We start from the raw sequence: 12,582 nt of genomic DNA on the forward strand, positions 1-12,582 counted from the left end.
ATCATTATGTAATATTAGCAAAAACCAATAACTTTTCTATTCTTCTGGGTAAATGGACAAATAAGCACTATTTTTTATCTTTTGAATATTCAAAGTGAATACATATCATATATATCAGAAAAACGGATTTATTTTTAAATTCCTTACTAGTAGGGTAGTTCAGTTAAAAACATGTAGGGCTTTCATAAATGTCAATGATATTCGATTTATAAGGAAGACTTTTTTTAAGGAAGGGTCTGCAGGGTGTTCAGGATATCATTCTATATCAGACTCCTTGTGATTCTCTGGTTTACAGCCCCCAAGAGCTGGTATAAGAAGTGTGCAACACCATTCGCAGTCTCAATTGCTGTCTCAGCACACCCTAGTGGTGGGGCCAGCACAGCAGGGCCAGGGATCAAACCCGTGGTCCCTGCATCTGCTTGCAGGTGCTTTAATCCACTGAGCTATTTGGCCAGCCCTTACAAGGAAGATATTAACAATGGGTTTTTATATTTTCAAGTGGAATAGGGCTTATAGAAAACAATGTAAAATATAGACACTTAAAGAGGAGCTTAAATCACCAGAATCTAGATAATTAGAGGCTCAGCTGTCCACCAAGCAACATGGATTCAAACGATTCAGTCCCTGGCTCAAGTGAGAACCACTATGGCAGAAAGGCTTCAGTGAACAAGAAACACACTTCCTACAGCCCAGGAAGCAGAGCACAGAAGAGCCCTAAAGACAAGACTTCAGTTCACAGGTATACACCCCAAATGCCTCCACTCCTATTTCAGGTGGTTCTAGTGGGATCCATAAAGACTACCCAGAGCAGTGGGTGTATCCTATGCCAACTCACAAATTGAACTCCTAGAGTCCACAGCAATGTGCTAATTTGGACCAATAAATGCCACATGCACAAACTTTGTTTTAAAATACAGAGAAGAGAGATAAATTCAATCATATTGAATATTCATATTAAAATAAGAGGTATTAAGGACACTGGGGGAATCAGGCTATAATGATACAAGAGTCATCAGGTAGGTTTAGTACACAGTGGTCATGCTTTGTTATTGTTTAGTACATTGCCTCACCACGTCCTTGGTGAAATTGAGTTGGAATGATAATTTCTCCTGCATCAGATGGTCAGCTCTCTCTCCAACAGGCTTGCTCCTAGCATGACAAAAGAGCCTAATGCTCATCTTCTGCACAGTCTTTACTGATGGCCTTAAATCCTTGTACTTTTAATTCTGTCACTGGGAACCTAGGTTTCTGATACTGTACTGGCTAATACCACATCCTCTAGTCCCCATGTTATTCACATGAGTTAGACATGTGGGCCGGAACAGATGATTTCTTCTGAATCACCGAAAGTCACTGTATAATTCTCAAATAACCACATAGAAGATGTCATCAGGGGAGGTACTAGGAAATGGGCACTTTCTCTGAAAGCCTCCCAGGATGTAGACTCAGAAAAATTAGAAGGAAACATAAGGTTTTGAGCTGACTCCTCCTCCTTCCTATGTTAGGGGATAAAAAACAGAAAGAACACAGATTCAGAAGCTCATCCTCTTGAGAAGATGCAGCTACTCCTGCTCCTGTTGGCCTTCTCTCTACCCCACAAGACAAGGGCAGGTAAGTTACCATCTCCACCCTAGAGAAACCCAAACCAATTCTAAAGAGGATATTGGTGCTCTGCCCCTCTGCACAGCCCAGAACTTTGTGTCTACATGGATTTCTCTGAACCTGACCCCCAATCCCACAAGAAAACCCAAATTATGACACCCAGTAGGTTACCAAGACTGTACTCAACAAGACCTAGGGGACACTATCCTCTCTCCAGGCCCAGCCTTTGTCATCTGGGAAGTGGCTCTTTCCTCAAAGTGCATGCAAATGGTGAGAAGTTACAGGAGAAAATGTCAAATACCCTGGTACAGGGTGGAATAGGCCTGTCTTTCATGTCTGGGTGGAGGGAGGTAGAGCCCTCATTAGTTGCTCAGCAGAGATGCCTATAGCTAAGAGACCAGAATGCATAGAATTACTGTCCTCAGCACACTAATTTTGCCTTTCCTCAGTGCTAGTCCCTTTCCTCAACTCTGCTTTAACATGTATCACTGCTTCACCTGCTTTCCATATGAGCCACAGACATAGACTCTATCTTCCCTGCCTCCAAGAGTGCCACCAGCAATGTCCTAAGAGCTTTCATCCAGAGACAGCCCAGAGCTTCTCCCTCACATACCAATCAACAGTTCTAAGACATATACCACATGTCAGGTCCTATAAAATAGGAACATACAACATCTAGGTTACACTGGAAGTACAATGCATAACACAAGAATTGAATTAGGGACAATTGCTTATATAATATTTTTATTCTCTCTTCAAACTAGATTTATTTTTTCTAAATCCACATATTTATTTTTTGCAATGAGATCATCATTTATTTATAATTTAATACTTTGTAAAATAATTTCATTAAGAAAGAATTAGCAATGAGAGAATTTCAAAACAGGTTAGTAGGCAGTTACAATAATTAATATATTGTATAGGCCTGAGAGGAATGGACTGACCTTGTAAGACACAAAAGTTACATTTTTTGTTATGTACATCTTGTTTTATCATGGTCTTAACAAGGTTAAAAAAGTAAAGCCATGTTAATATGCTGAGGTGTAAAAAGCTCAAGTCAACAACTTCTGACATTGCCAGTTATGCAGATAACCGACTAGTATTATAGACTACTGGACTATATTGAATTACTTTTCAAACTCAATTTGTAAAGCATAAAAATGAGAAAAAATAAGTTTTAATTAAAGGAAGAATTAATGTTTAATTGTTTGATAATTCTTACAGGCTTATATCTGATAATCTCAGAAACAAATTTCATGATTACAATATGTAATGTAAAACCATTCTTAATTTCCAGTTCTTGTTTTGGAATTCTGTATCATTTTTATTGTTTTATGTTGCTTTGTTTTTGTTTTTGTTCTTTTTAACTTCTTTTTCTTTCTCTACTCTTTAAAATAAATTTTTTTGAAAATAAAGAAAAGTCAGGAGGGGAATCATGAAAAGCCTGTGGGATTTTATTGTTCCCAGACAGTTAAACTCATCTCCAACTGCATAGAGAAAAAAATTTCTGAGACCAAGATCTGATTTCCCTTCCTATGCAGAAAAATCTGAGGCACCTCCCTTCAGGGTGCTCCCAACTGCATTGGATCCCATGTGTCGAAATGCTGAGTAGTTCTGGAGCCACCGTGTAGAAGCTCAAGTAGTGCTCAGTGGCTGCACACAAACTCATTTTTCTTCCAGGGGAGATCATTGGAGGACATGAAGCCAAACCCCACTCCCGTCCCTACATGGCCTTTATTGAATTCTTGTACACTACCTTTAGAAAACCGTGTGGTGGCTTCCTGATACATGAGAAGTTTGTGTTGACAGCTGCTCACTGTTTCAAGAGGTAAGGAACAAAAAAACTGCCCGCAGTCTCCTGGAAATGCTTCTCAGAGACACTTGCTCTCAAGGAGCTCACTGAGCACCTGGAAGCACATAAGCAGGAGCCTCCCTTGACAGTGAGAAAGGACAACAATGACCCCAGGAGAGACAAGTTAGATGGCACACCTATATTAAGACCTAGGAACAAGCCTTCACATAACAATGCAAAGTAAAGCAGTTTTATATTTTCATGGAAGTAACTGACTCCTTAGAACTTCTGACATCCTGGGTCCAAGATTGCATCCTGTGTTACTAAGAAGCACATGGCATAATCACACAGTCAGTTGGCACTTCTGTCATGTGGATCACAACGTGTACTGGCTGTAGCCTACTACCTACAGCCCTGGGGATGGGTCCAAGTGTGCTCCACATTCCTTAACTCACTATACTCTCTGTGCAGAAATCCGGAGTCACAGATCATAGAAATACTTGTTGTGCTGGGAGCACACAACATCACAAAACAAGAGAAGACTCAGCAGTACATACGTGTGCAAAAATGCATTCCACACCCACAATTCAATCTTGAAACACTCACCAATGATATCATGCTGCTGCAGGTAAGGCACCGCTCCCTGCTTCTCTTGCACTCCTCGTGCACTCCTCCCACTAAGTCTCTGCACCTTACCTTTTGCCATCATGTTCACCGCTGTTCAGGCCCAGAAGACAAAGGCTGATCTGGAGTCTTACTTCTTTTCCATCAGCTGAAGGGAAAGGCCATGCTGACTGAAGCGGTGCAGATTCTACAGCTGCCTAGCAGAAAATCCCAGGTGTTGCCAGGCACCATGTGCCAGGTGGCTGGATGGGGAATGATGGACCAAAATAAGAAATTGGCTAGCACACTGCAGGAAGTGGAGATGACAGTACAAGACGATAAGGAGTGTGAAATCCGCTATCCCAATTACAACAGTGCTACTCAGATGTGTGCTGGGGACCCAAAAATTCAAAAAACCTCCTTTTTGGTAAGAATGGACAACTCACACTCATGGCTTTGAGGTAAAGAGTATTTGGGAAAGACGTAAGACTAGGAGACCAAAACATCGGGGTTCCTCAGCTAGTAGGTTGTGATATTTCTGTCAGAACAGAGGAAAAGGGATTAACCTGAGGTGAGAGGTAACTGAGACTCATACCACTTTATGAAGTGGCCTCTGAGAAGTGAATAGTTCCCCTCTGGAATCATCAAATTGCAACATGCTGCCTGAGTTCATTCACATCCCAGGCATTAGAAACCATTTCCTGAATGTGCAATAATTGTACATAGTTGATTTCTCAGAGCCATCTGACTTTCATGGTCAATGGGCTTTTCCTCCCTGATCAAATCTGACCTATTCATCTGTTTTTATATTCTTAAACTGTTGCCAGAAACCAATGGACCATCCTGTGTCTCATCTCTCATCAGAAGACTAGGAATAGTATTTTCAAAGGGGTTTGAGATATTTGAAGGGACAAGTACAGGAAGTGCGTTGCCTCACAGCCTCACTCTCTATTTACAGTGTGACTCCGGAGGGCCCTTCCTGTGTAATAATGTGGTTCACGCCATTGACTGCTCTGGAAGCAGCGATGGGAAACCTCCAAGTATCTACACCAAACTATCACCTTATCTAGATTGGATAGAGAAAACCATAAAACATCTCTTATTGTAGGGAGCAAATGAAACCCCATCTCTGAGCAACCATCGTTCCTGAGCCTGAGATGATAATAGCTCTACAGCAGACACCAGCAACAAAATAAATATCTCATCACAGTAAGAAGTTTAGTTTTGTTTCTTCATTTGCTTTCCTTCACAGAGACCAACTCCATGCTAAACAAGGCAGTAAAACAATTGCATAGATTTCAGCCTCATAACTTCCTGCTGCCCTTACTGCCTACAAATCCCCACTCTAAGCTAATAACTAGTTCCCTCTAACCTGCTTTAATTTCCACACATCTTTCCCTTTTACAAGGATAAAACCTAAGCAACATCAGAAAAAAATTGCATAGTACTTCTCCTGGGTCTCAGGGTGAACATATTCACTTAATGTGTCGCATGGCAGAGGGAAAGGTGGAGAATTTCATAGCTGTTTCAGACCTGTAAGACACCTCTAAGTTTACCACTTAGTTCAATCATACTGAGTGGAAGGGGCTCTTGCTGAGCAGGACATTTCTCTCATACAGTTTTAGTGATAAGAGGCTGTGGAACATATCCTGAGGGAGTCTTCATTCTCACCTGAAATTTGTTTCCTTCTGATTTCTCCTCTAAGAACCAGACTAACCTACCCTATAGTCACTAGGGTGCCCATTATATTTCATTACCTCTCATAGTTGTCACAGCTAACCAACTCCTATCCTCATTAGGCCACCAGGATCTAATGTTGTTCCTACCTCAAATCCATCATATATCACATCCATTATCACATGTGGTTCGATGCAAGGTACATGGATGGCAAAGCCAGTCTGATTAGAACCCATGGCCCCAACTCTCATTTGGCAGTGCCCCTCACTCCTTTGAACCTCTATATGCTCAAAGGCCTTTATCACTGAGCCACTTATCCCCTTTTACCCTTTCCCTGTTGATTACCATTGGCCTAAAAAATAAAAGTCCCTGGGCACACATGGGATACACTAGTCTTTTAACTTATAAAGTATTCCTCTCTGCAGAATTCCTGGTAAACATACTTGTTTCCATCAATAAGCAAACAAGTCCTTCCTGAGTGCATACGAACTGCCTGGTCTTAAGGATCGATACAGAACATAGTAACAAAGGCCTATGAAACTGGAAGTGGCATAAACATTCCAAAGTTGGAGGACAAGCCTGTTCTCCATATTGTGCCATAAGGCCTGGATCTATGTTAGAAATTATGGAAATAAAACACCTTAGTTTTTTCTTGTTTGAAGATTTGACCAATATTGTCACATAACACTTCAGAAGTGCATGATATATACAAATTACATCATGATGTTGCAGGTCAGTCACACATTCCTATTGCTCTTGCAATTCTAATGCAGGGTCACACCTTCCTGTGGGAAGTGCTCTATCCCTCTTTGTCACTTTGGGCATCACAATATTCAGGCCCAAAAAGCATAGGGTCTCTTCCATAAGCTAATTTGGACTCTCTTACCATTTCCCCATTAGCTAAAGAGAAAGCCAAGCAGAGCAAAGCTGTGCAGCACCTTAGAGTTCATGAGGACATGACACAGGTGAACCCAGGGGACTCATGGCCAGCTGGAAGAGAATGAACTGTGAGGCTCTAGAGCAACTACACTGCAGGTCAGCTGACTGTGCCAGATGAACAAAAATATACTACAAAAACAGAATCCAGTGGAGGAGGAACTCAGTAAGGGGTGTTAGTATACTACTCTATAGGCCTAGATTGGATGTATTGCTCACAGACCAAATTATATGATTACAGAGCATATAGTAATTTAGCTAGCAACCAGTTTTCTTTCTCTTCTCATCTGGGAAAACACAAAAGTCCAGTTTTTCATTCCCTACCAGTTTTTATACAGCTTCTTTTTTTGCTATAGCAATTGGGCAGGAATGTGGTTTGCCCTATATCCTACAGGTATGACATATCAGGCAGAGGGATTTATGCTAAGCATGGGCAAATGATCTGATTCCTATTGCTCTTAATTGGTCCTATATCCTCATCTCCTACCTGTTTGCAAAGATTTGGCAGGGCTGGAGAAGGAGTAGGGAATTGAGCAATTTAGGCAAGGAAAAGAAAATGTGGTCTGGACCAGATGTCTCCTATGTAAATACTTCAGACAGGGGTCAAGATAAACTGGATTCTGCTTCAGTCTCTTCTACATGTAAGGTAAATAATATATTATACTAGATGCTATCCCTTTTATTCTCCCCTCTAAGGAATATTTTTCATTCTAAGAAATATAATGTCTATTTCAAGATGGCAGCTTATCCTTTATTTTGTAACCAGTGTTATCCCTCATTTGCATTAGATTGGCCTTTTGAATCATGCTCAATATGCAGGTCATTATCGAATTGAACAGATAGGACCCTGAAGAGAACATGTCTAGCAGGGTAATTATTGGTTTGGTTACTCCTGTTAAGAGAGAGGTTAACATGAGTCTCCAGTTAAACAGGGAATCATACCACTTGGGGCCATCATAGTCATTATACCATCATTTTCTTTCTTCAGCATCATGGTCTAGGTTTTCTAAATTCTCCAAGATGACCCTTTAGTTGTTGTCATTGGAACAGCACTCTTCTCCTAAGGCTGCACAGAGTCCTCCATGTTTCATGAACACCAAATTAAGCCTACTTCTGTTTTGTAACACTACTTTTGCTAAAGAATTTATCTGCTCATATATCTGTTTTATCACAGCTTGGACTCCAGTCACATTTTGGTCTATACTGTAAGTTTTCCTGTGAAGTCAGTGGAGGCCAGTCTCTGAATGGTCTACAGCCCCTACCCCTGTGTCCAAGCTTCCTACTAAAGATACCCTGGTTAAAACTTGCACTAACAGAGGGGTTACCCGTTGTACATGTGTGTGCCTTTCATGCATGAATATGTCAGAGAATAGATATCTGTATTTCAGTTCCCCTCTGATGAGCTGTACTCAGGAAATCAACATAGTTAGCAGAAAAGTGCCCATCCCAGTTAAACTCTGGCTATGATCCAGATACTTAGGTACTCCATTTGTGTAGAAAAACCATGTCACTCTGACAGACTGGAAGGTGAGGTTTTGTGAAGCTATCTGACTGCAAATAACCTGATTCTCTTCTTGTCACACACAAAATCTTTTTGTTTACACTGATTCTACTATGCACAGAAACAACATATTTTCCCCTTCCAAGGAGCATAAGCATTGAGTGCCTGTTATAAGCTCTGAATAGGATAAAGCCTCATAAAAGAGTTGGCTTGACCATATAAAGATCCAGCAGGCTTTTACTGACTGAGGGCTAGACAATTTTAGCAAATAACGGATTACACTGAGCAGCCAAGTAGATTTCATACTTAGCTCCTGTGATGCCCGTCTCTCTTTTGGAGGGAGTGGGTCTTCTCTTCCTTGGTTCTCCTGCTGAATATGGCTTATGTTGACCCGCATTTCAGATGACTATCAGTAAGGTGTATTTTATACCGTGTAGTTCTCAAGTCAAAGCTGGCAAAGGGACCACTAACTTTCAAAAGATTGCTTCTACCTTGTTGAACTTGACGAATATTCCTGGATCATATACTGGGACTGTATCAAGATGCATGCAACCTTGCTACCAAAATCTGGTACACCAAAGTGGGTCATCAACATTTTTTTAACAATCCTAACCTGTGTGCAAAACCTGTCTGAGTGTACAGTGCAACAACCACGAAATTTTTTCTGGTACATTGATTATGTGCATCATTTTGTATCCACCCACTGATTAGGGGATTCAAATCTCTCTGAAAATTTTCTTTGAAAACCTCTTTTAAGCCTGATTGTCTCACAATTACAAAGTGGGCAATATGCCTCTCTTTCTTTATCACAATACTCTCCCATGCTCGACTTCAAGCAGGTCAGATTTTTACCTTCATGTGTGTGGAAGTATGGATTGATTGCCCACTTTTGAATCCAATGGGCAGAGAAGGAATGTTTTACTAGGTCAATCTTTTCCTTCCATACTCTAGGTTCCAGAATTTACATATCAGAACAAAAATACTACAATATGATGAGCATAAGGGAGGTGCAAAGAGGCAAGCCTGACCTGCCTGAGTCTGATAGCATCCATGCATTGTTGCTCAAGATTTTCATTGCACAGGTGTTCTCCTGGAGTCCCTGAGCAACAATCCCACAGTAACTGCTCAGATCAATATAGCCTCAATAAGCAGGTTCAGTTTGCCAATTCGGATGGAGCAATTTTGCCTGACTTATTCAGGCAATCAAGGTTGGCAAAGTCTGGGGGAAGGCTCAGCTAGTGGAACCTCAGCTACCCATGTTTTCTCTTACGAGTGATGAATCCATAGCCTCCAACTTGTAATTTTAAAACAGGTGGGTGTAGTGAGGATGACATCATGTAGCCCTTCCTATATGTTCTTGAGGGTCTTTTTCCTCCAGCTTTTGATTACAACCTGGGCTCCCAGTTCAAAAATGTGTATAAGGTTATGAACGGGGAGTGGATGACATTCTGATATAGTTTTCTGTAATCCCTTCAAAGACCTTTACAAGACCTGAAGTTATTATTGCAGGGTCAGGATCCTAATCTCTCATGGTCCCTTAAATATAGGCCTCAAGGGTGGTAGTCTTCCAAAAAAGATTTCAAAAAGAGTCAGCCCATCCCAGTATGGGGTGCAACGTGACCACAGCAGGGCCAACAGAAGCATATAAACTCAGGTTGCATCTGTCTCCTGGATTAGCTTAGACTAGGTCATCTTCAAGGTATAATTTTGTCATTCTACTTGATCTGTACACTAGACTCAGTTAGCAGTAAGTAGCTTCCACATCAGGCACAGAACATTGGAAATGCTCTGAACTACTCTACCCCAAAAGCAGTTCCATTATCTGATTCCACCATCATGGGGAGCCCGTACAAGAAGATGATTAGATTCCTCAGTATTTTTGCCACCTCTGTAGGGGTTTCATTTCTGAGTGCCATGGCCTCTACCTATCCTGAGTGGTACAAATAAGCACAAACAAATACTTTATTGTTTCCAACTGTGGACCTGACCTCAGTAAACTCCAATAGGATGGTAACCTGTTGGTGGATGCTTGATTCACACTGTGGGTGAGAAACTGGATTATTGTTAGCACAAGTCACACATTTGCTGGCCAATGAGGCACACAAGGTACAAAGCCTGGAGATACAGAAATAGTGGCCAAGCAGATCAGTAATAGCTGTCTTGCCCAGATGGGTCTTGTCATGTAGTTCCAAAATCACAAAATATCCCATGTGCTCAGATAAAAATACTCTTTCCCTGGACAAGATTGGCCATTCATTTCTTTCTAATGTCCCTTCTGACTTGGACCAGGACAACTCAGTCTCAGAATATTTGTTGGGCTGAAGGATTAGTGCTCCCCTGATATGTGTTTCTGGCAATGAATCCCCCACAGCAGCTTGCTTTGCCAGGTCAACAGCCCTATTGCCTGGGGCCTCAGGTGTGTCCTTTTTGATGTCCAGGACACTGTATCACTGCCACTCCAGTGGACCACCATACTGCCTGTAACAAGTTTAAAACAAAATAATTTATGCAATTTGAAGAGAAATCACAGTATATAACAAGTGTGAAAACTCCTGGGAGTTTTATTTTATGGCTTTTCCTCCTGAGCTTAAGAGGCCTCCTTCCTACTAGATGTCACCATGCACAAGAAAAGTGGTAAATGCATTATGCATACCTAGAGTGTGGAAAGACATTCAGTCTCTTCTGATTTCCTAACTCCAAAGCCCAGGTGGGAATGATCAGTTTGGCTTCTTGGGCAGTAGTTCCTGAGAGCAGTATTACTGACCACACTATCCTTTTCACAGTCACAACCACTGATACTACATTCTGTACCCCATCTATTACCATATTGTTCCCATCTGCAAATATGAGAAGGTTGATATCTCCAAGTGTGTCCCAAAGGTCAAGTCTTTCCAAATAGGTAACCTCAGTGCTCAATGCTCTGGGCATGAAAATGACATTGGAAGGAGGGAGGCAGTATTGATGAACTGTATAAAGAGTTAAATGCGAGTCTTCAAAGAGGGCTGCCTGGTACTTTGCCCTCCCAGTACTAGGAAACCTGCTTCTCTCAGGGTACCAGAACAGTGTGTCTACCACATGGAGCATGAACATGCTCAAGTTTTTACCCAGAGTTAATTTTTTAGCCTTATTTACTAATACAGCAGCTTCTGCAGTGATCTGCTAACACAATAGCCACCAGGCTACCACGTAGTCCTGTCTTTTAGACTAATAAACTATGAAGCATTTCCATGGTTATAAGATCTATGTTAAGACTCCCCTTGCAACTCCTTCTTTCTCATGAACAAACAACTCAAAGGGCTTATTGATATCATATAGGGCCAAAATAGACGCCTTCAAAATCTCCTTTTATAAATGTTCAAATGCTTTTCACCATTCTGAATTCCAATCTAACTGAATACTATTATTTTCTTTTGGGCCTTCTTCATGGAAGGATTTAGTAATGAAGGCAAAATTTACCTCCCACAAAGGACAGTATCCCACTGTTCCCATGAAATCTTATAACTCCTTTCAGGTCCCCAAAACCAGACAAAAATTATATTTGTATGGAGAACATTTGACATCAATAGTTGTATATAGCAGTGTAACATAACAGTCAGGATCAAATGTTCATTGTAGTTATGATATATATCATATAAGTTTTAGTTAGAAAATTATATGACTGATTGTCCCAACCCGCAGATTAGTCAATGAAGGTCACCTGGAGAGGAGTGGGGAATGGAGGAGGGGACAAAGGACAGAAGACACAAGAAATGAAGACAAGAGAAGAGAGTCTGATCAAGTCTCATTTATTCAGGGGGAGGTGCTGGGTATATAAAGGGAGTGTAGGAATGAGGAACTCTCAGCTCTAGACATCAACAGGTATCTAGACAATGGAGGAACGTCCCACCCCTGGGGCATAGCACGTGATTCACCAGGAATGGGCAAGGCAGGAAGGAGCAGAAACTTAACTCAGCAGGGCAATAGAAATTAAAGAAAATGGCTGACACAATTATAAAATGGATACCAGTTAATGGCTTACCACGGTCTCCCTTTTTACTTTAACTCCAAAGGCCATTACTCCTTGAAGGGACTGTGCCTGTCTTGGGTCAAGATGCTTTCACATGGGGCCGAACCATACCTTTCCTGTCATAGGAAAGCAGGGCTGCAGAAGGCCCAGTTCCTGTCTTAGGTGGTGGTCGGTACCACATGTGAGCCTCTAGTTGCCCATCTCTGGCTATCCAGTCCATTGCACCAAGGTGAGAAAATCTCTTTACCTGGATTGGGCATCATCATAGTGTACTCTTTCGAGTTCAGCACAACTTTCTCTGTCAGCCATCTCAAGCCTATGGTAATGGACCTGTATGAGTTGTATTTTAATGGCATCCAATTGTTGCTTAACGAAAGTCATCAGCCTATTGAAAAGACAGTCCTATTGTTAAAATATAATCTAATTTTTAAATGTTCTTTATCATATTATGTAGGGACTTAAGGT

The 12,582-nt window shown here is 41.3% G+C and overlaps 1 protein-coding gene across 1 annotated transcript; it reads left to right on the top strand.

Annotated features, from left to right (window-relative positions):
* The first annotated feature begins 602 nt into the window (after positions 1–602).
* Positions 603–5,105, top strand: LOC101589677 (granzyme B(G,H)-like). Its single transcript, XM_004648495.1, has 5 exons — positions 603–810; positions 3,283–3,430; positions 3,866–4,022; positions 4,167–4,424; positions 4,956–5,105. Exons 1-5 carry the CDS (start codon positions 603–605, stop codon positions 5,103–5,105), a joined length of 921 nt encoding a protein of 306 aa, XP_004648552.1.
* The last annotated feature ends 7,477 nt before the right edge of the window (positions 5,106–12,582 follow it).

Source organism: Octodon degus, unplaced genomic scaffold (genome assembly GCF_000260255.1).
Source record: "Octodon degus isolate 3935 unplaced genomic scaffold, OctDeg1.0 scaffold00420, whole genome shotgun sequence".
NCBI lineage: Eukaryota > Metazoa > Chordata > Mammalia > Rodentia > Octodontidae > Octodon > Octodon degus.

Excerpts from the sequence above, each read along its gene's own strand:
- LOC101589677 (XM_004648495.1), top strand. The coding sequence starts at position 603 with ATGGATTCAAACGATTCAGTCCCTGGCTCAAGTGAGAACCACTATGGC. Across the intron at positions 811-3,282 it reads CATAAAGACTACCCAGAGCA|GGGAGATCATTGGAGGACAT; the intron begins GTGGGTGTATCC and ends TTTTTCTTCCAG. Across the intron at positions 4,023-4,166 it reads ATGATATCATGCTGCTGCAG|CTGAAGGGAAAGGCCATGCT; the intron begins GTAAGGCACCGC and ends CTTTTCCATCAG.